A 26,925-nucleotide genomic window follows, 5' to 3' on the forward strand; every position below is an offset into this window, starting at 1 on the left:
TGCACTTTAAAAAGGCTGAATTATGAATTTTATCTCAATTAAAAACAAAGCTCCCCTGCCATCCCCAGCTTTGCAATGTGGAGATAATTGGTGACTTTAGTGCAAAATGTTCATGGCATGGATGAAAGAGGAGGGAAAATGGAGGCCAGGAGAGAAGACATCCTTCAGAGAAGTCTCGTTTTAAAGGGGAGGCCAAAGGGAGGGTGGTGATTGTGGGGAGATATCAAGTCCAGAAACTCTGGGATGGTTTTTCTTCTTTTGAAGATGGTGGAGACGTGAAAGTGTTTAAATTCTGTTGGGAAGGACCCAGGGGAGAGATCTGGAGAAGAAAGTGATCATCAGTTGTGTTGAATAACAATACAGTTTCAGAGTTGAAGGGACTTCTTTGGTTAATGATGTTTTCCTAACCTGGATCTCCATTTCATACAACAAAGTAGGCGAAAAATAATCCTGAAGCAGTCCTCTGATTCAAACTTGAACACTGCATGGGGGCAGGAATCCTGCTGTCTTCCAGGGCCAACCATTCTATTTTCAGATGGTCTTGACTATATTAGGGGATTGAGAGAAATTAGCAGGGAAGAACTCATTTATCAGATGGGAGATAATGTTTCTTTTATAGAATAAAACTTCTCTTCTTCTGAAATGGACTTTAATCTTATTTCCATCATTTCCTTCATTCTCACTCCCCAAAGGACCCAGTGCTGCCAATTCCTGAGCCTTTGGGGAAGTTTCTGGTATTCGTTGGGTTGATTCTCTTTTTCACTGGTACCTTAACATTCAGTTTTCTTGGTTTTGTAATTTATCACCATTCATTTCTCTGATTTCCAGCTTTTGGGATTTTATTGCTACTCTCCACTCTCTTCTGAATGTGTTGGATTCCATTTTTTAAAAGCCTTTCAAAATTCTCTCTTTAGTGTGGTTTTGATAGATATTTTTGTCCAATCTGCCACTTCTACCTTCTCTCTCTCTCCTTTTTAAAGATTTTATTTATTTATTTGACACAGAGCACAAGCAGGGGGAGCAGCAGGCAGAGGGAGAGGGAGAAGCATGGTCCCCATTGAGCAGGGAGTCCCATGCGGGGCCTGATCCCAGGACCCTGGGAGCATGACCTGAGCCGAAGGTAGCCGCTTAACTACTGAGCCACTCAGACTCACCTTACCTTCTCTTTCTCTCTCTCTCTTTCTTTTTTTTTTCTTTCCACCAGAGGACATGTAACCTGTTTTCGTATCCCTTCACTTTTATGGTTACTCTCCTTTGACTAAGTAGGAGGTGGGTTCTACTAATTAGCCTTTTCTCTTGCTTGTTATGGGGGCAGGTTTTGGGAACCTATTGTCTTCCTGTGCCCTTCATGAGGATTAATTACCTTGAGTAATGGGTATAATCTCCTTTGGTGTTTCATCTCCTTTCCCCTTTCCTGAGAATGTGACCTCATTTTATTGCAGCACTTATTATATGTCAAGCCGTAAATTTCTCCCTGCCTTTCCAGGCAGCTGTGACTGCTTTGTGTCCTGATTCTGTGCCATGGCATGTTTAACTGGCCCTCCTCTCTCTGGTCTGCAGATTTGATCATCAGGTCACTAGAGCTCTCTTTTCAGGCCCTGGGAAAAACTGTGCTGGGTTAGGACAGGAGATGTCATGATTGTCTCACTAAACTTTGCAGACAGAAAGACTGGGTGATTTATTTATAATCGTTTCTTTTTCTGATGATTGATACATGTGAATTTATTTAGGTGACTCTAGGCATAGGAAAATATATTTCAGAGAATAAGGAGTACCTCCAATTCCTAAAATTGTTTTACTCTTTTAAATAAAGAGAAGTGTTTTTTTTTCCTATTCTTTACTAAAACATTTTTATTTTTATTATTTATTTATTTATTTATTAAGATTTTGTTCATTTATTTGACAGAGATCACAAGTAGGCAAAGAAGCAGGCGGGGGGGGGGGGGCGGTGGGAAAGCAGGCTCCCCACCAAGCAGAGAGCCACATGCGGGGCTTGATCCCAGGACCCTGAGATTATGACCTGAGCTGAAGGTTAACCCACTGAGCCATCCACACATCCCATAAAGCAGTCATTTCTTTTTTTTTTTTTTTTTAATTTTTTATTTTTTATAAACATATTTTTATCCCCAGGGGTACAGGTCTGTGAATCGCCAGGTTTACACACTTCACAGCACTCACCCAAGCACATACCCTCCCCAATGTCCATAACCCACCCCCCCCTTTTCCCAACCCCCCTACCCCCAGCAACTCTCAGTTTGTTCTGTGAGATTAAGAGTCACTTATGGTTTGTCTCCCTCCCAATCCCATCTTGTTTCATTGATTCTTCTCCTACCCACTTAAGCCCCCATGTTGCATCACCACTTCCTCATTATCAGGGAGATCATATGATAGTTGTCTTTCTCAAAGCAGTGATTTCTAATCTAAGGTCTGTGGAGAAAGTTTAGAGAGTTGCTGAATTTGTATGGCCAGAAAAGTGTCTTTGTTTTCATTAATCTTATAACTGATAAGATTACATTCAATTATAAATATTAGAAATAAACTATAGTAGTATTAGCAATATGAATGACTATCACAATGGAAATTACAGATATTCTTATATCCCATTACAGTTTTTGCCTACATCTTATATATTTTACATATCTTATTTATGTTCATTCATTCTTTAAAATTAGAGTCATTAGTAGATCTACTAGATCTTATTATATATTAATAAAATAAGTAAATTATTAAGTAAATATTATGGTATTGTAAGTTTTTTATATTTTGATAAATTTGACTGTATTAGTTTTCTGGTATTCATTTATATTTTATTTTATGTCTTTAAAAACACTATTCTGAGAAAAGGGGTTTACAGGCTTTATCAGATTGCTAAGGGGTTCATGACACACAAAAGATTCTGAACCCTGTCCCAAAGAGATAAGTGCCTACAAAGGAATATGTGATTATTAATATAAACCATTTTATCTTGGATGTCCAGCTCTGCCTTTTTCTGTTTTTGTCCATTAAAATTTGCTTCTTAATATGTGGTTTATGTCTTTACAAGGTATTTGGAAAAGAGGCTGTTTTGATTTTCACTGACCCATGAGTTCAGATGGCATTAAAAAAAGAAGTCTCGAAATCAGATTTACTTATCAAGAATAACACTTTCTATTTCTTTAGGTTAACGAAGTTTCAGGACTTAAGCATTTCTGTTAAGTCGCTTTGCTAACTTACTGTTTTTATATGAGGTTTTCAGGATGTTGAAGCAGTCATAGGGTCAAGTTCCCTAGGATGGTTGTGATATAAAACTCAGTTTTATGTTAATTATTTGTTATATTTTATGCTAATTATGTTAAAGCCCTTCAGGGTCATTTTCTCCCCGTGGACATCATCACCTGGCACCTTCCCCACTGCTGCCCTTGAACTGACTTTGTGTGGTACATTTGACTTTGTCATTGGCCGATCCCTCCCTGATAGCTCTGTTCCTCTGGGTCAGCAGTGGGGGCTGGGCAGAGACACAGAGCCTTGAGGTCAAGTTTCTTGCCTTGGACACCTTGGAACACCGCTAGTGTTAAAGCTCCAGTGCCAGTTCTTGCTTAACTGACCTGAACTTGATACTTCAGTTTTATGTTGCCTAAAGCAAGTCTGCTAAGTTGCTCTAAAAACTTAAATAAAGTATGAAGTACTCAATTTTCGGTGCAATAGATTCCTAATCCTTTTGATACAATACTTCATGGTGCATTAGAAGCTCCCATGGATCCTGAGGGGAGATTGTTTGGAAGCATGACTGCATTTTCCATAGTGTTTTGTTGGGGGGGAGGTGGGGAGTTGATGGAGGGGTGGCATTTAATCCATGAAAATAACAGCTAGCTTCTGCTGACCTGCCTGCGTTGTCCTCACATATTTATGCTCGTATTTACTATATTTCTGATGGGTGGTTGTTCCTCTGTATGAATACCTTTAGTGACTCTGAATCTTTTCCTTAGTGAAACAGTCCAGTTCACTGTTAGTAATATCAAGGAGAGTCATAACATTTATTAGGGGCTTCCTGTATGCTAGGACTTTATATTTAGTAAATGCATCTGACAACAATCCTATGAATGGTAGTGACTATCAGTAACATCATTTCAGAGATGGGAAACTCACAGAGGTAAAATTAACTTGCTCACAGTCCCAGGCAGTATGAGGCAGAGTTGGAATTTGAACAAAGGCAACCTGACTACAGAGCTCAGGCTCTTAGATCTGGTTTTCTTAATTCTGCCTATTGGATTAAAGCAATTTCAGAAATGCTTCAGTTAAGCTGTAGGGGTAGTTAACTAGTAGGATCTGATGTGTTACATTAATTTACCATTAATTAAATTAATGAAAGCTGTGAAACCAAACAAGCAGTCTTCAGTTGACTTTTGTTATTATTTGAATATTCTGAATGTACATTTTTAGTGTCATTTCTTTTTTGTGTGTGTTTATAGGGATGCTTCCTTTGGAAATTGCACTTATAATCTCACCATCCTCGACTGTTTGCAGGGAATCAGAAAGGTAATAATAATTCTCCTTGCTATAGTTGGTGCAGATGTTTCAAAATATGAAAAAGGAATAATGTCAGTATCCTTGCTTGTCACTGGAGAGAAGACAGGCAGTTAGCAAAAGGCTTTCCACTTCTTGATGGAATGATTGATGTGTAAAATACAGACCATCGGGCAAATTGAAGGGTGTCTGGGGTAACTCTGTAACTCCTGATTGAATTAGAGGGGGTTTCCCTTCCTTATTTAAATTATTTCTCTTCCCGGGCAATTGTATGACTTGTGTCTGTCTCTGTACCTGTGACATTGCTTTGTCACTGGGTCAGCTTCCCTATGAAGCCAGCACTTGGTGTGGGAGAGATAGGAAGCCACTGCACACCTCTGGTAGTGTGGAGGGGAACATTTCCATGTTGGTTTCCTACCTGGATATTGTTACAGTAGTAAGTAGGCCAGATATTATTATCTCATTATTATAGATGAGGAAACAACCCCAGGGAGGTTAAGCCATTCTTAGGGCTACAGGGAGCTATTAGCAGGGCTAATTCTAACTCACATTTCTTTGTCAATTTGGAGCTTTCTAACATCCTATCGGGGCATCTTATAAATCAACGGTTTGTCAAAATGTGGGGCTCGCTAGAGATGCAAATTCTCAGCCGTCCTCGGAGACTGACGGAACCATAAATTATGGGAGTGAGGCCGGGCAGTCTGTGTTTGACACTCTGGGTGATTTGATGCACTTTGCAGTTTGGAGGCATAGATTAGTTATTCATATGTATAATGGAGAAGTGAATCCAAAATATTTTTGAGAACTTTTAGAACATGTTCTAGAAACATTGATTTACTGACAAGTCATGCATGCTATCCTGTGAAGTTCTTTTAAAAAATATTTTTAAAGATTTTATTTATTTATTTGAGAGAGAGAGAGAGAGAGAGCATGAACAGGGAGAGGGTCAGAGTGAGAAGCAGACTCCCTACTGAGCAGGGAGCCCATGCAGACCTCCATCCTAGGACCCTAGGATCATGACCTGAGCCGAAGGCAGACACTTAACCCACTGAGCCACCCAGGTGCCCCTATAGTGTGAAATTCTAATGAAGTTTCAAAGTACCTCATTCCATCTTGAACATATAGCCATGGTGTATCACTCAGGAATGTACATGTTGCATAGCCCGTGGGCAAGGGTCATTATGGACTGTAGATACACCAGGAGAATGATTCTTGTTCTAGTTTCTTTTCTGATGTAAGACTGATTTTGTTACATTTTAAATTGAGAAAATTCGTATGATCGGTATGCTACTGTTATGTATGTTTGTTTTTGACTTATTTCATTTAAAAATGAATTTAAACTCTGAAAGTTTAAGATAGTTTCAAGTATTTTTCTTTCCATTTAAAGACTGTCAGCATACTGTAGCCCCCCCGCCATAAGTAGTGTCTCCATCCTAGACTTCTAGTAGCACAAGTTAAGAACATGTATGGAGAGATAATTCAATATGTAATCCACAACTATAGGATTAAAAAAGTTAGCTGGAGGTGGGGGGGAATGTAATTTATTTATTGTTATTGTTGTTGTTATTATTTTGCCTATTCTGCCACCTGGTACAGGCTGTTTTTTTTAATAGATGTATGAAGTTCAGAAAGAGTTCACATTGGAATATCCCCGCCTATTATGGTAACTTGGTAACTGGGTATAGAAATTTATGACATCCTTCCTGTTAGAGAGGAAAGGTGTGACTTTGTTCATGGATAAGGTCTTCTGTAAATTTCTTGTTTCATCAAGAGCTGGGGCTTTTTTTTACTCAAACGTAGATGAGATTTTAGAAGATCTGACAGATATTCAACATTTCCTTAAGCAACTGAGACACATTATCCCCCTCCACACTTACATAAAGCCCTGTGTTGTGGGCAGTTGCGTGGCAGTGAGGACCATATTCCTAAGAGTGTAGACAGAGTATGGCTGCATTTTTGCCTTGTTTGGAAGCATATCTTTCTGATTTTGTTGCATTGGCATCATCATAAGCATGGTTTTACCTGGGTGTGAACTACACACAGAAACATAAGCAAACACACACTTCCGATGAAGAAATAAGGAAGGACAGTTATAGTCCTGGCTCTGTTTTTCTCACTTCTTTCCCGGGAATGGTACAGATGGATCTACTAAGTTGCTATATTTAAAGGTGAGATAATTGAAATAACTTGCTTTGCTTATAATAGTAGGGGTTGACTAACTCAGCAGTGTCAGGATTTATCATTTATAAGAATCACCTAGAAGGCATATTAACATGTTGATCCTACCCCCAGAGAATCACATTTAATAGTTCTGGGATATGGGGTTTAGGACTCTATATTTTAAATCTAAATTACTGAGGTGCTTCTTTTGCAGGTGATTTGTGTTCTGCATTTAAAAAAAAAAGATTTTATTTATTTATTTGACAGACAGAGATCACAAGTAGGCAGAGAGGTAGGCAGAGAGAGAGGGGGGAAGCAGGCTCCCTGCTGAGCAGACAGCCTGATGAGGGGCTCGATCCCAGGACTCTGGGATCATGACCTGAGCTGAAGGCAGGGGCTTAACCCACTGAGCCACCCAGGCACCCTGTGTTCTGCACTTAGGAAATGCTGGTCTCGAACATATTTTTGAAGACAGATGTCCTGGAGCTTGGCTTCATAGTTTCTTCAATTTTTAATGGTTCGAATATGTAACTTTTAAAAGTAACAGTGGTTTTGTATTCTATTACACTCTGTACAGCTTCATGATTTATAAAATAAAAGACTGTCCTCTTCAAAATATTGTATCTGAGCAAGCTAGATAGTTTTTAAAAGTTCTAAATCATTAGTTATAAAAAAGAGTAATGAATGTGTTCTTTGTGTTGTTAAAAAGTACCAGCTCTTCCTCTAAATTGTAAGAGCAGACAAGTACACTTTTATTCTGTCAGTAACTATGACCATAAAACAAATGCTCTCGAGAAGTTTTAGGAACAAAGAAGGGCCTATGAAGTAAAAATGCCCTTTTTGCTAAGTATCTCATTAATGATCAAAGGAAAACAAAACCTCCCAAGAATAATTGATTTTTCTTCTCCTATCTGAAAAGTTACTGTTATATATCCTATCATTGTTTGATATGAATTAATTGCCTGGTTCCCAATAGGTTTTAACTCTAGGTTTGCTAATATGTTCCATTTTATATACATAATTAATTTACTATATACAAAACTAATGTAAATAAGGACTCTAGATATATTTTGCAGGACAAATTTTCATGCTTTTCTAAGTGTTAAGTCCCACTTGTGAGAAAGTCTCAATGCACACTTACCAATGTTAGAAGGTGATTTCTAGATATGCATTTTAAACGAAAGGTTTCAAGCTTTTCAAACTTCAGATTATTAAGAATTATTTGTGAGCAGGAATTCTAGGAATGACTAGAGGACTTACCAATTTGGTGTGGAAAAACTAATTCAAATTCTACTTGTAGGGATTACAACATGGATTTTTTGACTTTGAGACATTTGATGTGGATGAATATGAACATTATGAGGTTTGTACATTTTAATTTTTTACAAGCTATAATTTCATTTAATTAAAATCTCCTGTGCTCCACTCCCCCGCCCTGTTCCCTCCCCGGCCCCAACACTCAGGTATTGCCAATTGCGTGGCTTCTACAGTAAAAGCATTCTGGGAGTTTTCTATAGCTGTCAGTTTTGTCCTTTCAACTTTGGTTATTGCCTTTGAACCAGGAATACCAGAATTTTAGTTTGGGAAAAGGACTATTATCTATAACGTCCTTTCACTAAACTTCCGTTAACAATTACTTTGCACATTTAATTTATAAGAAAAAATAATTTCAAAATATAGTTTGATAGAGAAACTGAGTTACTGTTATTTTAAAAATTCAGATTCTGTTTAAAACAAAACTTTACTTGTAGTATTTTTGTTATATTGTAATATTTTTTGACTGCATAAATTTAATTTTTAAATATGGCTGAATTTACCTAGTTCTATGAATTGGCTGAATTTTTTTTCCCATTGCATCATCGTGGTTTTGAGTATTGTCTTGCCTGTTCAGTGATGCAGAGTTTAGGCAAGGGCTGTCCCAGCTAGGTTGCTGTATAAGGAGATGTTGAAGAAACAGCTTTTCTGGAAGATGAGAAGCCTGTAGAATTCAAGTAGGCCCAACATTCTATGGAGGTGAACTCACCTGTTGGGGTTCTCCAGACGACTTGTGAAATGTATCACCACTCTTAGTGAGAGAGGGCAGCTCTTCCCCCTTTGCGCTCTAGTTCAGGATCTCTGTTTGGATATCCTGTTTACAAGTTAAACTTAACCAGTCTGAGAAGAAACTGACCATCTTTCACTCCACTATGGTCTTCTGCTTCATTCATCTGTATTAATGGTACCACCTATCCTGCAGTTCATCCAGGCTCAAGAACAGGAATGCTCCTCTTTCCCTCCCGAATCAAACCAGTATTTGAATTCCTGGTGTGTGTTTCATCTTCCCTGTGCTCTCTGTTCTCCCTTCCCTCCCTCTGGCTCAGGTGTGGTGCCCTCTCTTGTGGACTATGAGAAGCACTCTCTAACGAGCACGGGTCCTTCTTCTCCTGTTGGTCTGTCTTTCACCCGCGTGACTTGAGTGATCTTAGAGCAGAACTCTCATCATTCTTGGCCCCAGACTGCATTGCTCTGCAGAAATGGGGATGAACTCCCCTGTGCTGGCATTCTTAGCATGGATGGGCTCCAGCCCACCTCCAGAGCCTTGTCTCCTGTTTGCTTACCGGGCGCCGTTTGCATGCCAGCCCCACAGAGCTGCGTGCTCACTGCTCCCCTAGGGTCCCCTTGTCCTGGCTGAGCTTCCTTTCTGCCACATGCCCATCCCCTCTAGCATTTCCTCTCCTCTGTTTTGTGTGGGTCACATCTACAGACAGAGCATTACTCTCTTGAGTATTTTCTCCCTTCAGTTTCATGGGTTACAATTTGTACTTTCCATGTTTCCTGTATCTTGTTTTTATTTTTCTTGCTGGATTGCAAATTCCTTGTGGATAGGACATGACTACGTGGAAAAATACATACTGAATACTTGGATAGAAGGGTTTAATATCATAAAAGTGCTATTTCTCCTCAAATTAATGTAGTACAATTTATTAAAAATCTTGAATTTTTTTAACCATAAAAGCATGGTTGTCATGGCATTTTTAGTAGCAGCAAAAGAATCCCCCCATCAAACCCCACCCCCACCCCCAGCTAGAAACAGAGACTGTGCACTCATAAGGGAAGATTGAATGATTTATAGTTCATACACACCATGGAATGTTATGTGCTGATATGAAAAAAGTGAATTTGAGCTGTACGACTTGTCTTGGAACGATTTCTATAATACATTGTTTAGAAGAAAAGATACAGATAAGTGCTCATAATATAATCCCCTCCTTTAATTAACAGTAATGAGATCCCATTTAACCCATATATGTGTATCTGTATTATATTAGCAGAGCTGATTTCCTGTGACGCTAATAAAACTGAAATTTTAGAGGACCCCCCCACACTTGTGTGGGCATTTTTTAAGGTCCTATACCTAATTTTGTATTCATAATTTTGTATTCTTTTCTTAAAGTGGACTTCCAAATTAGATGTTTCATGCTCCATGTATATGAGCATGGAGAAAATGATATGGCAAAATGCGAAGTCCATTTCCATTAAAGGAGATAGTGGGGTGGACACTCAAGAGGAGGAGGAAGGAACAATACCACAATAAAAAGAAAAAATTAGTTGGCATTTTACTTATTCCTTCATCTTTTTTTAAACCTTAATGTGGATGTTGAGAGGTAGTTGGAAAAGCTGTTGAAAAACCCGAGACAGTAGAGTTTAATTCTTGCAAACCAACCAACTGGCCAACTAAAAAAAAAAAAAAAAGTCTGTTAAGAATGTGGTCACACCCTTGCCTGAGTAAACAAACAACGTAGTAACAACAACAACAACCCAGGTAATAATGGGAGGCAGGACGTAAGTGGTGAACATTTGAAAAGTTTTCTGTCAAATTACTTCCTTTCTGAGAATGATATATCCATTCTATCATAAAGCCCAGGAAAAGAAAATTACAAAGAGAAGTATGCTTTTTGGGGAGTGAGCATGTCATAAATGCTACTTAATGAATAAATAAAGGAACTCTGTTCCCGACAGTCTGTGGGCCTGATACTTGTCATAATTTTGCTCGCTCTTCTCACCTGTCTTAGTGAGTTTGGACAATGGGTGAACTTGTGGGATAGCTAGAGACACATATTTTGTGTTTTCCAACAAAGTCCGTATTCCAATGGAGACATTGTGGTTTTCAAAGTAAAATTTTATCATTGACAGCAAATTAGGAGACTGTAAGTCTTGGATTAGTGGGGAACGTTCAGGATGAAGTTTTTCCAAGACACTTCTTGACGGAACTGCATTTAATATATAATTTGGCTCAAGAAGAAGCCTATATTAATGAGACTGCATCTCAGTGTGAGACTGAAGGGCAGTTTTATGATAAGAATGCCAAACATTGTTAATGACAAGATCAGCAGAACATAAGAAATACTCACTTTATGAAGTCTACAGGTAAATCTCCAGCCATTCTGCAAAGGGTTATATCCATTTTCTTCCTGTGATTCCTGGGTCTAGAGCAGTGCTGTCCAATAGAAATATAATGAGAATTATAGATACTTTAAACATTCTAGTAGCCACATTTAGAAAAAGTAAAAAGAAATGATAAAATTAATTTTAATATATTTTATTTAATCCAATATTCCCAAAATATCATTTCAACATGTAATCAGTATAAAAATTATTAATGAAGTATTTTACATTTTTATTTTTGAACTAAGCCTTTAAATCTCAGCATGTAGTTTGCTCTATGGCACATCTCAGTTTGGACTAGTCACTTTTTTTTTTTTAAGTAGGCTCCACACCCAGTATAGAGCCCAGTGTGGGGCTTGAACTCATGACCCTGAAATCAAGACTGAGCTGAGATCATTAGTTAGAAGCTTAACCAGCAGAGCCACCAGGTGCCCCTGGACTAGTCACATTTCAAGTGCTCAGTAGCTACATGTACCTAGAGGCAGATTCTGTGGGGACGGTCTTGACCATGAACTATTGGAGTCCCTCAGAATGACATGAAGCCTGGTATAAACAGAACAGGTTATATGGCCTTGCTTTAGGTGATCTAATTATTCACGTAAGAGTTAAAGCCCTGTCATATTTAGAGGGGTTTGGTTAAGATATCTCAGACTCTTGCTCTATTTTCATGGGACTTGCAGAATGGCCCATTAATTATCGATGAACAAAAGTATCTTCCAAAATGTGGTCTCTCATTTACCACACTGTGGAACTGTGCATTCTTCACCTTGGGGCTGATCAAATAAATGTAAATCTGACAGCTATGCTGCAGCTATGCTGCAAAGGTCCCATAAAGTAACTGCAAGAAGATAGCCCCAAAACTTGCCCTAAGAATCAGTGTCCAAACAATCATACTTTTCTAACAGGTTTCTCCAGGTATTTTCTTTTCTTTTCTTTCTTTTTTTTTTTTTTTTTTAAAGATTTTGTTTATTTATTTGAGAGAGAGAATGAGAGAGGGAAAGAGAGAGCATGGTGAAGGGAGGGTCAGAGGGAGAAGCAGGCTTCCCATGGAGCAGGGATCCCCATGAGGGACTCGATCCTGGGACTCTAGGATCATGACCTGAGCTGAAGGCAGTTGCTTAACCAACTGAGTCACCCAGTTGCCCCCTATCTCAAGGTATTTTCAAAGAACTGAGAGAGCAGTCACTCCTGTGAAACATGGCCATTCATGGGTTTACTTGAAAAGTGGAAATAGACCTTTGGCCCATGGGAACAGCAGTGAAGATGAAAGAGCTTGAATATTGAAATTATGTTTCTGTGGGTATGTGAGGAGCTGTACCCTCACATACCTCTATATGGCAATTGCTCGTGTAGGATAATATTCTGCTTGTGAGGCCCTGCAGTAGCATCCATACACAGAGTCTGCCTTCTGTCAGCCTTTTTTAAACTCTTTTTGGGGGAACTATCCTTAACTTGCCGAAAATGAATGGTGCTGCTCTTGGGCATTATTTTAAGTCATTATTCCTCAAAGAGAGCTTGAAGTTGTGTCTTTTGTTTTTTATTTGGATGTCTCTGAGGGGCTTTCTACTATTGACCGGAAGTCTGCCGTCTTTGATGATGTCTTTATGTTGGCCACACACAGACTCCCAGAGCAGCATCCTGTCCCCGGGAGAGGGGAGGAGCAGAGAGGGGCAAAGAAACAAGCTTTAGGGGCAGCATGTGGAGATGCCTCCTCATTTATTATCCCATCCAGAATTTGGCCCATGTAATTGCAAGAAGTTGCCTTAAATACTCTTTTGGGGATTAGATGGAGTTTCAAGTTTACGTAATGCCTGCTTCAAAAATGAAGAAGTTACGTCATGCTTGGACTTATTTTATATCTTCCACTATCTTTTTTCCCCCCTTGTGAATCATTCCTTTTTTGGGAAAAGAAAAAAAAAAGTGCTTTCTGTGAAGTAGCATTGTCAGTGTGAGGATAGTTTCCAGAATTATTGACTTGACACTTTGCTTTCACAAGCTGCCAACCCGGGGCCACTTTACCAGTGGTTACTTGATGGGTGTGGTTAGAGTTGCCCCTGGTTACCGCAGGCCGGGTGCCGGACCGACGGGTTACTGCCTGCTTGAGTGTGGAGACACAGTACGGGGCCTTCTCTTGTTTCTCTCATCAAGGCACACGTGGAAAAGGATAATATTTGCTCAGCACCCTGTGATTATAGCTCACAGCTGTCGATGACTGGCCTGGGGCCTCTGGCTGCCCTGGTCCCTGCCCAGGCAAATCCATCGTGTTTCACTGGGTGGAAAGCTTTGTCCAACAGAAATAATGATGTACAGATCAACCTTTGTTATGTGAGGGTCAGGAAGCTGTATTGCACTCTTTATGGCCTCAATTGATAACTTTTCAGTTTGTTTATTGAACAGATGTTTATTAAGTACCTCCTGTTTTCTCAGTATATTTGCTAGGTCTAATACTTTCTTTCTTTCTTTTCTTTTTTCCTCAAGAGAGTCCCTGCAGTATCATCTCTTCATGTGTGGGATTAGAGCCTTTGTTCTTATCATCTGCTCTCTTAGAATCCATATATTTTTGCAGAAGTTATCATGTCTGACCTTTGTCACAAGCCCCATCTTCATGCTTATCAGATGAGTTATCTACACAGAATTTCTCTTTTGTCCATGGCAGACTGAATGTGGGAAATTTTGCTCCTGAAATAGTCTAGTAATTAATAAGTCATTATTATTGGCTATCCACCTACTGGGTGTTCTTCTGGGAAAAGAGCATTGCTATTCTAGAAGGTGACTTCACATAATCTTAGCCACATCACAACAAGCCCACGTGGGAACTGTTTATGAGAAAGTGTTGGTCAATTCTGGATGTCTGGGAGTGGGTCTTGATTCTTGGGTCTCTTCCATATTACTGTCAGTGTCTTAGAAATTGAGTCTGATTATATCAGTCTCCTGCATTGGGTCCTCTCAGGGCTCCACACTAACTGAAATTGTGGAAGAAATGCAAACTCCTTAATACGGTCCCAAAGGCCCTCTTGACATGGGATTTTCCTTCCCCTCCACTCTTGCCCTTTTCCCTTCCCTTCCCAGACCCAACGCCACGTAGTTTCCCAGACTGCAGCATTTCACGCTCTGGTTCCCCCTCGTGCCCACCATCCCTCCTTTCCTGCCCGCCATATTTACGTAGATGTGTCTAAGTCATTCCCAGCTCTTTGGGAGCTCTTCTCGTACAGTGTTGCTTGATGCTGTTTACACATCTGTGTCTTCCCTGCCCTCTGGCTCCTTGAGGTCAGGAACTATGTTTTATTCATCTTCGTATTAATAAGTATTCAGTAGTGTAGTATTCTTATAGCGGGCGCTCATTAAATGTTTGTAGAATGAAAGAATAAATAAATGATTAAATGAATACTGAAAACAGAAGTATAGCACCTTCCAGGATCTTTGATATAATCTGTTAGAGGTAACTCCTTTTCAGTGGAAAGTGACCATGACTTATTAATGAAGAATGCATTCTGATTTTGTAGTACCACTCCTGGGGAAGAAGGTACTGACTATGGCAGACAACATCTTCAAATGATGTTTCTTTCTTTCTTTTCTTTCTCCCCACCCCAGCTGGAGTGAGCAATCTAGGCTTCAGGAGTGAGTTTTTGTTTTTGTTTTTAAAGATTTTATTTATTTATTTGAGAGAGAAAGAGAGTACGAGTGGGGGCGGAGGGGCAGTCGTGGGGAGAAGCAGATTCCCCGCTGAGCAGGGAGTCCAATGTGGGGCTCGATCCCAGGACCATGAGATCATGACCTGAGCTGAAGGCAGGTGCTTAATGAACTGAGGTACCCAGGCACCCAAGAGTGAGTTTTTTTGTTTTGTTTTTTTTAAACCTGTTATGTGCCACAGAGATTGCTAGGTATTATAGTCTTCAACTAGGCTATCTCTGTAACATCAGTTTAGGTTAATATATGAGCAGAGACTGTCCCCGGGTTGACTATGTCATCTTTCACTGCAGTTAATAAGTAAATTGTCAAACTGGGTGGTATAGACTCCTCAGGTCAGCCTTCTGTATATACCTCATGCAGGAAGCTTAGGTCTCCCATTGCTCTATGCACCACCTCAGGTCACCAGTAGGAGTTACTGCTGTTGAACACCCGAGGTATGTTTCAAGGCTTTGCTTTGGATTAAAGTTTGTCTACCAAACTAGAGTGTAATATGGGTGTTGCTTGCTTGGTCTGCCCTCTTCTTCATGGGTTACTGAACTAGAAACATGGCAGTTTCCACCCTTGTTATTTCTCGTGAATTCCTGCCACAGGACTGGAGTTAAGCAAGCTCCAGAATGCAGGTAGGTGAGCACGTCCTCACCACCTGGAGGCACCTTGGAAGTATGAGCTGTTAGAAGCATCTCCTGAAGCTATCCTGCAGTACTGATTATACCACTCAAAGGCTCCAAGTTCAAGGGAGCAGAACGCCTTCCTGGACACTGCAGCTACTAATGTAGAGGGACCCAGTATTGCCACACCTACTGATCCACTATGCCCATTCCTGGTTCAAAGATCATGTTGGTTAACTCTATAAAATGTTTTGAGGTCTACCTTGTCCTAAGAATTTCCCATGGTTTTTCCTTCCTCTTTAATTGCTGTTTGGTTTCTGTCCAAGCTTCTTAAGAGAGCAGCCTTGACTCTGTTATTAGTCAGTCAGTTGGTGATGGTCTAGTTTTTACCTTTGTGAGTCTCATGAAACTTCCTTGCCCATAGAAGAGTCAGCAAACCAGATGGTCGTGTTTGATTTCCTTCCTACTTGATTTGTTCTGTGGCCACTCTCTAATTCTGGACACCCCCTTTCCTTCCCTAACTTCTAAGGTTCCATCCCCCACTTTTCTCTTCCTTGCATCTCAGGCCATCTTTCTCAAGTTTCCTTTGCAAGCACTTTCTCTTCCTTCGCCCACCTGAAATGCTGCCCTTCCCTAGGGCTCTGGTTTGTTGTTGAACATGCTCGCTGCGAGTGAGGGCACCTGCTTCCAAGTTTCAACAATCGTATATGCCACAGGCACTCAAATTGCCATAACTTGAGCAGTGGCACCTGTAAACGTGCCCTGGGTTCCTGCTGCCAGCGTCTGCATCAGCAGAGGCATCACTGGCCTGGGCTGCTGGGCAGTCTCCTAAGGGGTTTCTCCCACACATGTCTCCCCACCCCAGCTGGAGTGAGCAGAGGTGAAACAGTCATCCACATAGGGCCCTCCTCTTTCCCTCCACCACACTGTCTCTCTCAAAGCGAATCTAAATTAATAATCTAGAGTTTAATTATCTAAAGCCAGATGGCATGGCATTTTAATTTAAACCAAATAACTCAAATATTTACTTTGCTTTGAGAACATAAAATGCCAATTACTGCAGTATATTTGCATTTATGTAATACAACTATACCAACACTATTTTATTGTTTCAGAAGCTAGGGAAATATAAGGAAGGTACTTTTTAACAAATAAAGGGAGACTTTGTAGTTCTGCCTTTTTGATTTTTCAAATAGTTTTGTACCATCATTACACCTCTTATATGCTTCTATTATAGCTCTTTTCAAAGTGTAATGCAACTTTTTTTTTTTTAAATTGGTATCTTAGTCTTGGCTTCTGTAACAAAAGTACCATAGACCGGGTGGATTAAACAACAGTTATTTCTCACAGTTCTGGAGGCTGGCAAATCCAAGGTCAGGGCACCAGCAGATGCAGCATCTGGTGGCCGCCTTCTGTGGCTTCATTCTCTGTGTGTCTTCTCATGGTAGACAGGCAAAGGCACTCTCTGGGTTCTCTTCTATAAGGACGCCTATCCCATTCCTGAAGATGCCATCCTTATGATCTGATTGCCCCCCAAAGGCCCCACTTCCAAATATTATCATACTGGGATTAGGTTTTGACATATGAGTTTTGAGGGGACTCAAACATTCCGTCCATAGCAATGGGTACAAGATAGAGCTAACAGCACCCACCTCATAGGGCTGGTGCATGAAATGAGTTGCCTATAACAGAGTAGAGCCTGGCACACAGTCAGAGCTATCTATGTGTTTGCATCTGTTACAATTACTGTTCTTTGTCACTTCCACTTGCTTTCAGGCTCCTTAAGAGCACAGAGAAAATACTTTTTATTATTTTGTGTGTGACACCAAGTTATAGTCTTTGAGACATAGTAAAGGCTCAGCAAATGTTTTAAGGAATGTTGAATTGTGCTTAAATACTGTTTGTCCATGTTGCCCTAGAAAGCATATCTGTTGATCAAGGGAATCAATCCTGTAATTGTTGACCTCAAGGTCTGTCTTTCCTCTTTTATTGTCTGTTTATTACAATGGTAAAATGCCAGGTGATTTTCAGTATTGGGACTGAAAAATATATTTGTGACCGTAACAACAGAGACATGCCTTACCAGCATAGATATATTTCTTAAATGTTATAAAAATTTATGTTTTCTTTTTTTATTCATTAATTTTTTATTTTTTATAAACATATATTTTTATCCCCAGGGGTACAGGTCTGTGAATCACCAGGTTCGCACACTTCACAGCACTCACCAAAGCACATACCCTCCCCAATGTCCATAATCCCACCTCCTTCTCCCAAACCCCCTCCCCCCAAAATTTATGTTTTCAAGTCAAATTATGTTTGCTTTTTTATTTTTCCAGTTTTTTTTTTAAAAGATTTTATTTATTTATTTGACAGACAGAGATCACAAGTAGGCAGAGAAGCAGGCAGAGAGAGAGAGAGAGAGAGGGAGAGGGAAGCAGGCTCCCCGCAGAGCAGAGAGCCCGATGCGGGGCTCGGTCCCAGGACCCTGAGATCATGACCTGAGCCGAAGGCAGCGGCCCAACCCACTGAGCCACCCAGGCGCCCCTATTTTTTCAGTTTTAATACTTATTTACTTTGCAAGAAAACTTGATTTTTCCCCCCAAAATTTTATTTTAAATGCAGCAGCAGAGTTAGATATTTCAAAGAAATCTGGTTGTAGACTGCTCTTTTGTAGGCTGAAGAATCCATAGTAAAGTGAATATTGACACTTATATATATGTTTCAGGAATCCAAACTTTTATTTTTATTTTATTTTCTTATAATAAGAACAGGTGCAGTTTTCCTACATAGTCCTTGGTAGGCAGGAGGCTTTGGAATGTAAGAGATAAAACCATCTTCTTGCCTCATCCTTGCTGAGATGTTTGTAAAATATGGTAGGGTTGGAAAGTACTTTCAGTTCCTTTCTGACCTAGATTTCTTTGAAGAGTGTGTGTGTGTATTTAATTAGAAAACCAATTTGTGTCCTCTTAAATATTTTATTATTGATAAATATTGACATTTGTATAATTCACTGTGAGAGAAGGCACAAATATTAATTTGGGAAGCTTACCGAAGTAAGCTTATATTAGTCAGTTGAAATCTGTGACTTTCTTGTTTTTTTTCAGATTTGGATCTAAGACCCAAATCTCATTGTTTACCCCATCAACCTTATCCAAGCTACTGAATGTAGTCCAATATTATCTAATGTTTACCTTTTTGGGTAGGCAGATTTGCCTACAAAACCTTTTGGTTTTGTGAGTGATGTATCTTAGTAAGTCCACTGTCTTTCTCCATATGATTGATTATAAAAGGTTACTGTTTAACCAAACTTCTATAATCCAAATAAATGGATGTAGCACAATATATTTGTCTAGGCTTACTTTGTGGTCAAGGATACAGAAACAGTGAACATAGAAACCAGTTTTCTTTTACTGTTCATAAAGAATTGCCTTTAGTCTTTTGGTGATTAGAACATACCTTTATTTTAGAATTTTTAAATAGTGTTTTAAGTATATTAATTACTTAAGGAGGGATATTGGGTCATTAGAGACTGTTTTCTTTAAATAAGAAAAAGTTTAATTACCATAGAGAGTTATATATTAGATTCTTTATTCAAATTGTTATGAATAGATAGTTTTGCCCGAGATACAATTTGGTATATGGAATCATAACACTCAGTAGCTCTGAGATTTTATTTCTGGTATTATGCAGATATTACATTTATTATAGTTAAGATGAATGCAATTCAGACATTTATAAAGTGTCACTAAAGTTTCATTTATAACTTCTTATGACTGAAAAGAAACATCTCATTTTAAACATAGAAACTGTACAGCTAAGTTTTGATTTTCATGAAAATTGGAAATGGTAGTAGTAGCATAAGTAATTAAAGTAGAGGCTTCAGTGTCCGTCATGGTGTTACTCCAGTTAATCTAACAAATACTCAGAAGTTCTTACAGTAGAATGAGGACTGTATTTGGTACCTATTCTTGCCGTTGAAGTGTTTGCCATGTGGCGGTGGAGGAGAAAGCTTTTCTAATGGATAGTCTTGGCCCAGTAAAGAGAACTGCTTTCCCAGCCTGTGGAGGTATCTGTGCAGTGCTAGAGAGCCCGGAGGGTGGAGATGGGAGACTAGAAGCTGGCCTGGTGGTAGGATGGGGGTGAGGGTTGTGGGTGCGCTAAAGAAGGCTCATGTGAAGAAGTGATGCATAGGTTTTACAATGCATTGCACAGATGTTCCCCACTTCCCTGCAAACCTTGGGTGTCTTCAGCCCTGCCCCAGTGTTCTATGAGTTTAGAGGCACATCAGGAAGAGAAGGAAATGGAGGAGATCATGGAGCAGTGGGAGGATTCTGGGCCCCTTCCCTGGTCTCCAAGCCTTTTCTGAGGATCCTATAGAGAATGTAGACCAGAGGTTGACAACTGGTGATCAAAGTTAGCCCACAGGTGTGTTTCATTTGGTTTCATTTTATTTAAAAACTTAACTTAAAATAGTCAACATGAGGTATAGAGAGATTCACATAAAAACCCATTCAGCAGGTCAGCCACCTTCAGTTAGCCTTTTCTGCAGGGCGACTCTTTAGCTGGAGCTGAGGATCCACCGGCCTTTACTTATGTCTCTCACCTGGCCTGTGTAGCTGATGAGTTTGTAGCTCCTGCCGGAGACCGTGGTGGACTTGTTTGTGGTATACCTTGAGGGTCTGATGATCCTCTGTTCTTCACTCCTGCCTCCTTCCGTTTCCCAGTTGAAATATCAGCATTGACAACTGTAGCGACCTTAAAAAAAAACAGAAAAAAGGAAGTGTGTTCATTATGACCCTGATATTTATAATTTTTTTTCACTCTTTAAAATATGTTTACCATGTTCATGGAAAGTGCTGATACTTCCTTTTATCTTCTCTCCCTTTATTTATTGTGAGGATAAGCAATGTTTGTTTTTATTTCATTTCATTGCAGGATAGCCGGGAGACAAAATTATTTTAAGCAAAGTACCTCCACTTTAAGGTTTTATAAACTTTTCAAACAGTCTAGGTAATAAAGCTTTTTCTAAAGAGGATTGAAATATCACTTTGAGAATCAGATGCATGTTTTTATTTTAAGTTGTTTAACGTTGCCTTCATGAATGTCCAATAGTACTAATAGAATGAAAAACAGTTTTATTTGTAAGGGTTTCCTAAATTGTGTAAGAATTATAAAATATTTTTCTTCTCTTTTCTCACAAATTTCTACCAGCGAGTTGAAAATGGTGACTTCAACTGGATTGTTCCAGGAAAATTTTTAGCATTTAGTGGACCACATCCAAAAAGCAAAATTGAAAATGGTAGGTTTGTTCTTTACTTTGCCATCCAAAAATTTATTTCAGTTCATCTTCAATTTCTTAATTTCCTCAGATAATCCTTTCTTTTGATACTATTCCCCAAAGAATATTTATTTATTAAAAAAATTTAGCTGTAGTAATTAGTGTGTTAAATATTACAGTTTAGTAGGTGGATTTATAATCCTGTTTTAGAACTAGAAAATTTGGGGGGCACCTGGGTGGCTCAGTTGGTTAATTGTCTGCTTTCAGCTCAGGTCATGATCCCAGGATTCTGGGATCATGTCCCGCACCGGGCTCCCTGCTTCTGCCTCTGCCTCTGCCTCTCCCTCTCTCTCTCTCATGAGTAAAATTAAACAAACAAACAAACAAACACACACACACACCTAAAAATAAATAAATAAATAAAACTAGAAAATTTTTAAATTGCCATAAATAGGCACTTTACCTGACCCAGTTATCAAAGAACAATCTGAGAAGCAAGCTGGTCAAACTAGTAAATAGATTGTTGAATTCTCTCAGTGGTTCTGAGATTTATTTGGTGGTAGAGTGCTACATTAAGGTATTCTTTGGGGAACATCATGTAGAACAATAACAAGGGTGATGATAATAGGCGTCATTTATTGAGCGGTTGCTATGCGCTAGTTGCTATCTGAGCAACACATTGTTTCATTTAATACACACCTCTATGAGATACAGGTACATGTATCTCCATTTTTCAGAGGGAGAAACTGAGGCTTATGAGTAGGGAGTTTGCCCAGAGTAATAAGGGGAACTGGTTCTTCATCCCAGAGCTGAGCTCCTAAACATTGCCAGTATACCGATCTGTTTATTTCCATTATGACAATGAGAACAACTTTCTAGCTCCCAGTAATTAAATTACTCACTGCTATATGTATAGCCAGGGGCATACATACTCAGGAAGACAAAAAAAGCAAAACAGTGAAATAAAATCAGCTATGTGAGTTTTCCCATTAATATTTTCTATTTTTTTTCAATCTACCAATATTCCTAGAAGACAAGTAATGATAGGCACCAAAGGTTTAAGAACAATTTATGGGAAGAGTACATAAAATTTAAAAATTTCACCTGTGAACATAATAGCTTCCCCCCCCCTCTTTTTTTTTTTTTTTTTTTTTTTGTTGCTCTTTATCTGGTCATAGACTTGAGACATTAGTCTTTTAGGGAACATAATCTGAAACCCCAACTTTAGATTTATTCTCCTTTTATCACCATTATCTTCCTAAGGATTAATTCTAAAATCTAGTTCCATTGTATATTGTGAATCATGCATCCAGATTTACTGATTTATTTGAGCTCCCACAGATATGCTGCTTATTTCATGCCTACAATGTATCTTCCAGGGAACTCTGAATCATGGATTCCCTGTGATGGGTGATGCAAGTCTAGAGAGTTAAGCTACCAAGTAGAAGGCCTGTGTACTGAAGCCAGAATTACATCTTCTCATTCATGAGTCTGCTAATGAATTTATTTTATTCCAGACATTGATTAACCTCTGTCACATTGGGTTGTCATGAGTAACATGTTAAGTGCCTAAGGAAACTGCTTTCTGGCACTTGGTCTTTAAAGACAGAATTGATTTGATTTACCTTTGGCCTTCTGTGCAAAATGATCTGACTCAGACCCAGAAAATCTTAGAAGGTGTTTAGTTTCAGTCGTGGCTTTGTTGGTGGGCGTTTGTTTCATGAAGTTGAAAGAATTTTGCCATTTAGGATTCCTGTGATTTATGACATTTTCTTCAAGAGAAGGTGAGAAGTGTAACTTATAGAATCATTTAAAACCTTTTTAGGGAGCTAATACACGCTTATATTAAAAAAATAAAATGCAGATAAATTAATAAAAACCACATAAGGGTGACCTATAATTCTACCCAAGTTTTCTAGGGCTAAGAGTTGGTGGTGGGATTATGGGGGTTTTAATTTTCTTTTCACCTGCTTCTCTGTATTTGCGTGCACACATATTTTTCCTCTTCTAGTGAATACACACACACACACATACACACTTAAAAAAATAAACCTTTCTTTCTTTATAAGCATAGCATTGTGATTACTTTTTTAAGAAAAATTTTGTTTTAGAGAGAGAGAGAGTGTGTGTGTATGTGAACGAGGGGAGGGGCAGATGAAGAGGGAGAGAGAGAATCTCAGGCAGGCTCCCTGCTGTACACGCAGCCCCATGCGGGGCTCAATCTTAAGATCCTGAGATCATGACCTGAGCCAAAATCAAGAGTTAGCCACTTAACCCGCAGAGCCACCCAGGCGCCCAATGATTACTATCTTATATCAGCTTTTTTCACTTAACATATCACAGACTTCTTTCCATGGTAGTAAATGTTGATTTTCATTATACTTTTCTATGACTGCTTTGTATATTATTCAGTAATGTGCCATAATGCTGTTACTTTTTGAATGAGATCTATACTGTTTACAGTTTTTCACTTTTCATGGTTGGCAAATGTTCATACATTTCTTTGTATTTCTCCTTTTCCCTCTAAATTCTTAAGTAGTCAGATCAGTAGATAAAAGACTGTGAATATTTTGTGTGACAGTTCTTTTTTTTTTTTTTGGAAGAGCAGCTGACCTACAGTATTGTATTAGTTTTCGGTGTACAATATAGTGATCGGATATTTTTCTCCATTAGGACATGGTCCCCACATTCAGTCTAGTTATCATCTGTCAAAATGCACAGTTGTTACATTATTAGTAACTATATTCCTTTGGCTGTATATTACATCCATGTGTTTTTTTTTTTTTTTTTTTTTTAATAACTGGAAGATTGTGCCTTTTAATTGTCAAAAATCTTTAAAAATTCCTTTTGGTTGCATATTATAATGTTGGGAAATAATTATAGCTACATTTGCTTATATGTCAGGAATGGGACTGATAAGACTTTTGCACATGTATCATCTCTCTAAGAATCAGAACCACCCTCGAGGGGAGGTAGGAGTTATTTTTTGGAAGAGAAGGTAGAGAATCAGAGGAGTTACCTCGCTTTCCCAGATTTACACAACCAGAAAGTGGCAGCATGTGGGTTCAAACATAGGTTTCTTTGATTCCAAATTGGGTGTTCTTTTTCATCTTACTGCAGAGGAAGTATATGTTCACTATAGAAAATTTAAGCAATATGGAGAAAAAGTCACCTGTAATTATATAATCTAGAAATAAACACCTAAGATGCTGCTCTATGGGCATCTTTTTTTTCCACCTATGCATCTATTGTGCCCTCTTACGTTGAGGGAAAAAAGGTCTGAAATAATTTTGTGATGGAATTAATAGACTTGATCCAATTACAGTGAATTCTCGATGCTTGTTTTTTGTTTTGTTTTGTTCTGTTTTTGTTGTTATTTCTTTCTTTCTTTCTTTTTTTTTTTTTTTTAATTGAGAAACTGTGTTTCTTGAGGAGGCTGAAAGTCATGTTAGGGTTTGTTAATAGAAAAGGTAGATTTTACAGAAATTAACACTCAAATAACTGTTGCTAGGATGTAGCCAAAGAAGCCTTAAAATCCTAGAATCGGGGCAGAATATGTTGTAAGAGTCTTAAGTGTGTGTTGTGTCAACAAAGAATAAGAGTTTGTTACAGTCATCTTTGTCCACTTGTTTTGGTGGTGGGGAAGAGAAGGGCTCTAACTTTTTTTGGTTTAATAAATTTGAATTGATACATGAATAATAAAGCAGTAGAATGAAACACATTTTGGATCTCCAGTTTTCCCAACTATACCCCAAACTCTCAGGTGGCAACATCCTTCTCCTCTCTAAAAAGAAAAAAAGAAACACACACACACACACACACACACACACACACACAGAAAGACAGCCTGAGGCAGGGACTGGCAACAATCTGAAGCCCGTTCAGCTTGGTCATATAGTTAGAGAAGCAGGTGTGTAGGGCTTGGGCAGTGGAACCTGACTGTGCCCCTTACTGGTTGCATGAACTTCCCAGAGCTCTGCAACTTCACTGAGCATCATTTTCCCCTTGTATGTCAAACAGGGGAAATAGGATGCACAAGCCAGGCATCTAGTGACGATCAGAGATACTAGATGAAGTGTCTTGCACAGTGTCAGGCACATAATAGGTGCTTACTAACAGATATTCTAATTACATTGTTCTCATTAATGAGTCTAAGTAAACATATTTGATTGCTTCCTACATTTACCTGCCCACTTTGAAGTTTTAGCTTAAAAAAAAATTTTTTTTTTTTTAAATTTATTTGAGAGAGAGAGAAAGAGCTGTGGGGAGATGGGTGTTGTGGAGGGGAGGGGCAAAAGGGTGGTGGCAGAAGCCTACTCTCCCTTAAGCTGGGAGCCCATCCTGGGATTTCCATCCCAGGGCCTGAGCCGAGGGCAGATGCTTAACGGATTGAGCCACCGAGGCTCCGCAGAATTATACGTTTAACAGTGACTGGGTGGACTAGTCATTTGACTGCTGTTCTTCAGGGTGCTAACTTTAAATGAAGGGCAAGGAAGAGAGGAATTTTAAATCACCCCGCTCTGAAATTCCTTGTTTGGTCGGCTCTTGGGCTCTGCCGGTGCTTTACTGATGCCAGGGCGCCATCTAGTGGCCAACTGGAGGAAAGGGCTGATGAATGCTCTGTCTTGCTCTGCACGCTCCTAAAACCAGTCCCAAATGCATTGATAATGCCTGCAAACAGTTATCCAGAGGTCATAGGATATTGTCATCGTCATTAGTTATAATCACTTGGAACAGTTTTGAGGATTTTAAATAAACCTGCTCACCAACTGTAGGAAGCGTAGCCCCTAATGTTCATATAACGTTCCACTGTTTGGAGACCTAACAGAGTCAGATTGGATCTTCCTTGAAATGGGCCCCAGCGCAGGACCCGGAATCTGAATGCCAGGACTCAAATGCTGCCTCTATCTCTTACTAGCTGTGTGTACCTGGGCTAGTTTACTTTTCTGGGCAACTGGGTAATTGCAAGGTTTAATGAGATGATCCATATGAGGCACTTCATTTAGTGCTGGGCATATAGTAATGCTTAGTAAATGTTAGTTATGATTATTATCATTATTGTTATTATTCCAGTGTCCTATTGCTATATTTGAATAACTGTCCAGTTTTTTTAATCCAGATAAATACATAGTTTCTCTTAATGGTTGGTTTAGGTATATTTATTCCTGAGAGAGATTAATCTACAAGAAGAAACTTCTTCCTCCTCCTCTTAGTGGAGGAAGAGAGGTGACAGACACCAAACCAACCATTAGCACATCTGGTGACAGGTGCCATCCCAGAGGGTGCCAGGTATGCTAGGAACCTAGGGTCAGAAGTGCTCATCAGCCACACCAGGGGAAGACTTCTGTGTGTTTATGAGCCCTCTCCTTCCCATTCTTACACGATAGAAAAGCTCATTTCCTTATGCCAGCTGATGTGGTTTGAAGTGGGGTCCATAAGCCACCAGCAAAGAAGGAATTCTTGAAATGTTTCCAGTTCAAAGAGGTATTTTTACTATAACCTGGGGACAGGACCTGTGGGCAGAAAGATCTGCCCCGGGATGGTGAGGAGCAATTGATCAGATATTTTGGAATTAGGGGAGGTAAAGAGAAAGGAAGTTTCCAAGAGGATTTTCAGTATGTTACAGACTTATAGGATGCTGGAGGCCTAGCTATTGTCTACCTCAGGTTGTTTTCTCCTCTGGCAAAGCATTAAGACAGTTGGGAGTTCCTGGAGGAATGTCTTACTTGGCCTGTCTCAAGTATTTGTCAGTGGGCTGCAGGTTATAAGGAAACTGAATTTTATCTACATTTCCTTTTTGCCTTTGTTTCCTACATCACCAACCACAGCTCTTTTCTCCTGTAGGCTGTAAATCTTCAGCTGGAAAATAATTTGAGTTAAGGAGGAGAACAGACTTGTTTTTTCCAAGTAGAAAACTGCATCCATTTTCTCTAAATGTGTGTGTGTGTAAGTTATTGTTTCTACACAGAAGATTGAAAATAAGCGCTGTATTACCTATTTGCCTAGAAGCAGCATGGCCCATGAGAATTGTGTATCTGGGCCATGGAGTAGTTTGATCTGCCTTCCAATTCTGTCTCCATCCATTGTGTGACCTTGGCCAAGTATACCAGTTAGGGCTCCTGGTTGCAGGCAGCAGAACCAACTCTGGTAAAATAAACCAAAATGGCATTGATTGGAATGATGCTGGGGATCTCACAGCCCACAGGGGAAGACTAGAGAATGAGGCCCAGAAAAGGAACAGGATCCAAGGGAGATAAT

The 26,925-nt window shown here is 39.3% G+C and overlaps 1 protein-coding gene across 4 annotated transcripts in view; it reads left to right on the plus strand.

Annotated features, from left to right (window-relative positions):
* The window catches only part of CDC14A (cell division cycle 14A), a 174,130-nt gene that overhangs the window by 78,287 nt on the left and 68,918 nt on the right, over positions 1-26,925 (plus strand). For all 4 annotated transcript variants that reach the window (XR_006601838.1, XR_006601837.1, XR_006601836.1 and 1 more), the window contains exons 6-8: positions 4,449-4,515; positions 7,964-8,026; positions 20,601-20,688. Coding sequence is in view for 1 of the 4 variants with exons in the window: in XM_004775179.3 (XP_004775236.1) it covers positions 4,449-4,515; positions 7,964-8,026; positions 20,601-20,688 (218 nt within the window). In the remaining 3 variants the exon portion in view is untranslated. The remainder of the gene's footprint in view (positions 1-4,448; positions 4,516-7,963; positions 8,027-20,600; positions 20,689-26,925) is intronic.

Source organism: Mustela putorius, unplaced genomic scaffold, assembly GCF_011764305.1.
Source record: "Mustela putorius furo isolate JIRA1106 unplaced genomic scaffold, ASM1176430v1.1 tig00003853_pilon_pilon_pilon, whole genome shotgun sequence".
Classification (NCBI taxonomy): domain Eukaryota; kingdom Metazoa; phylum Chordata; class Mammalia; order Carnivora; family Mustelidae; genus Mustela; species Mustela putorius.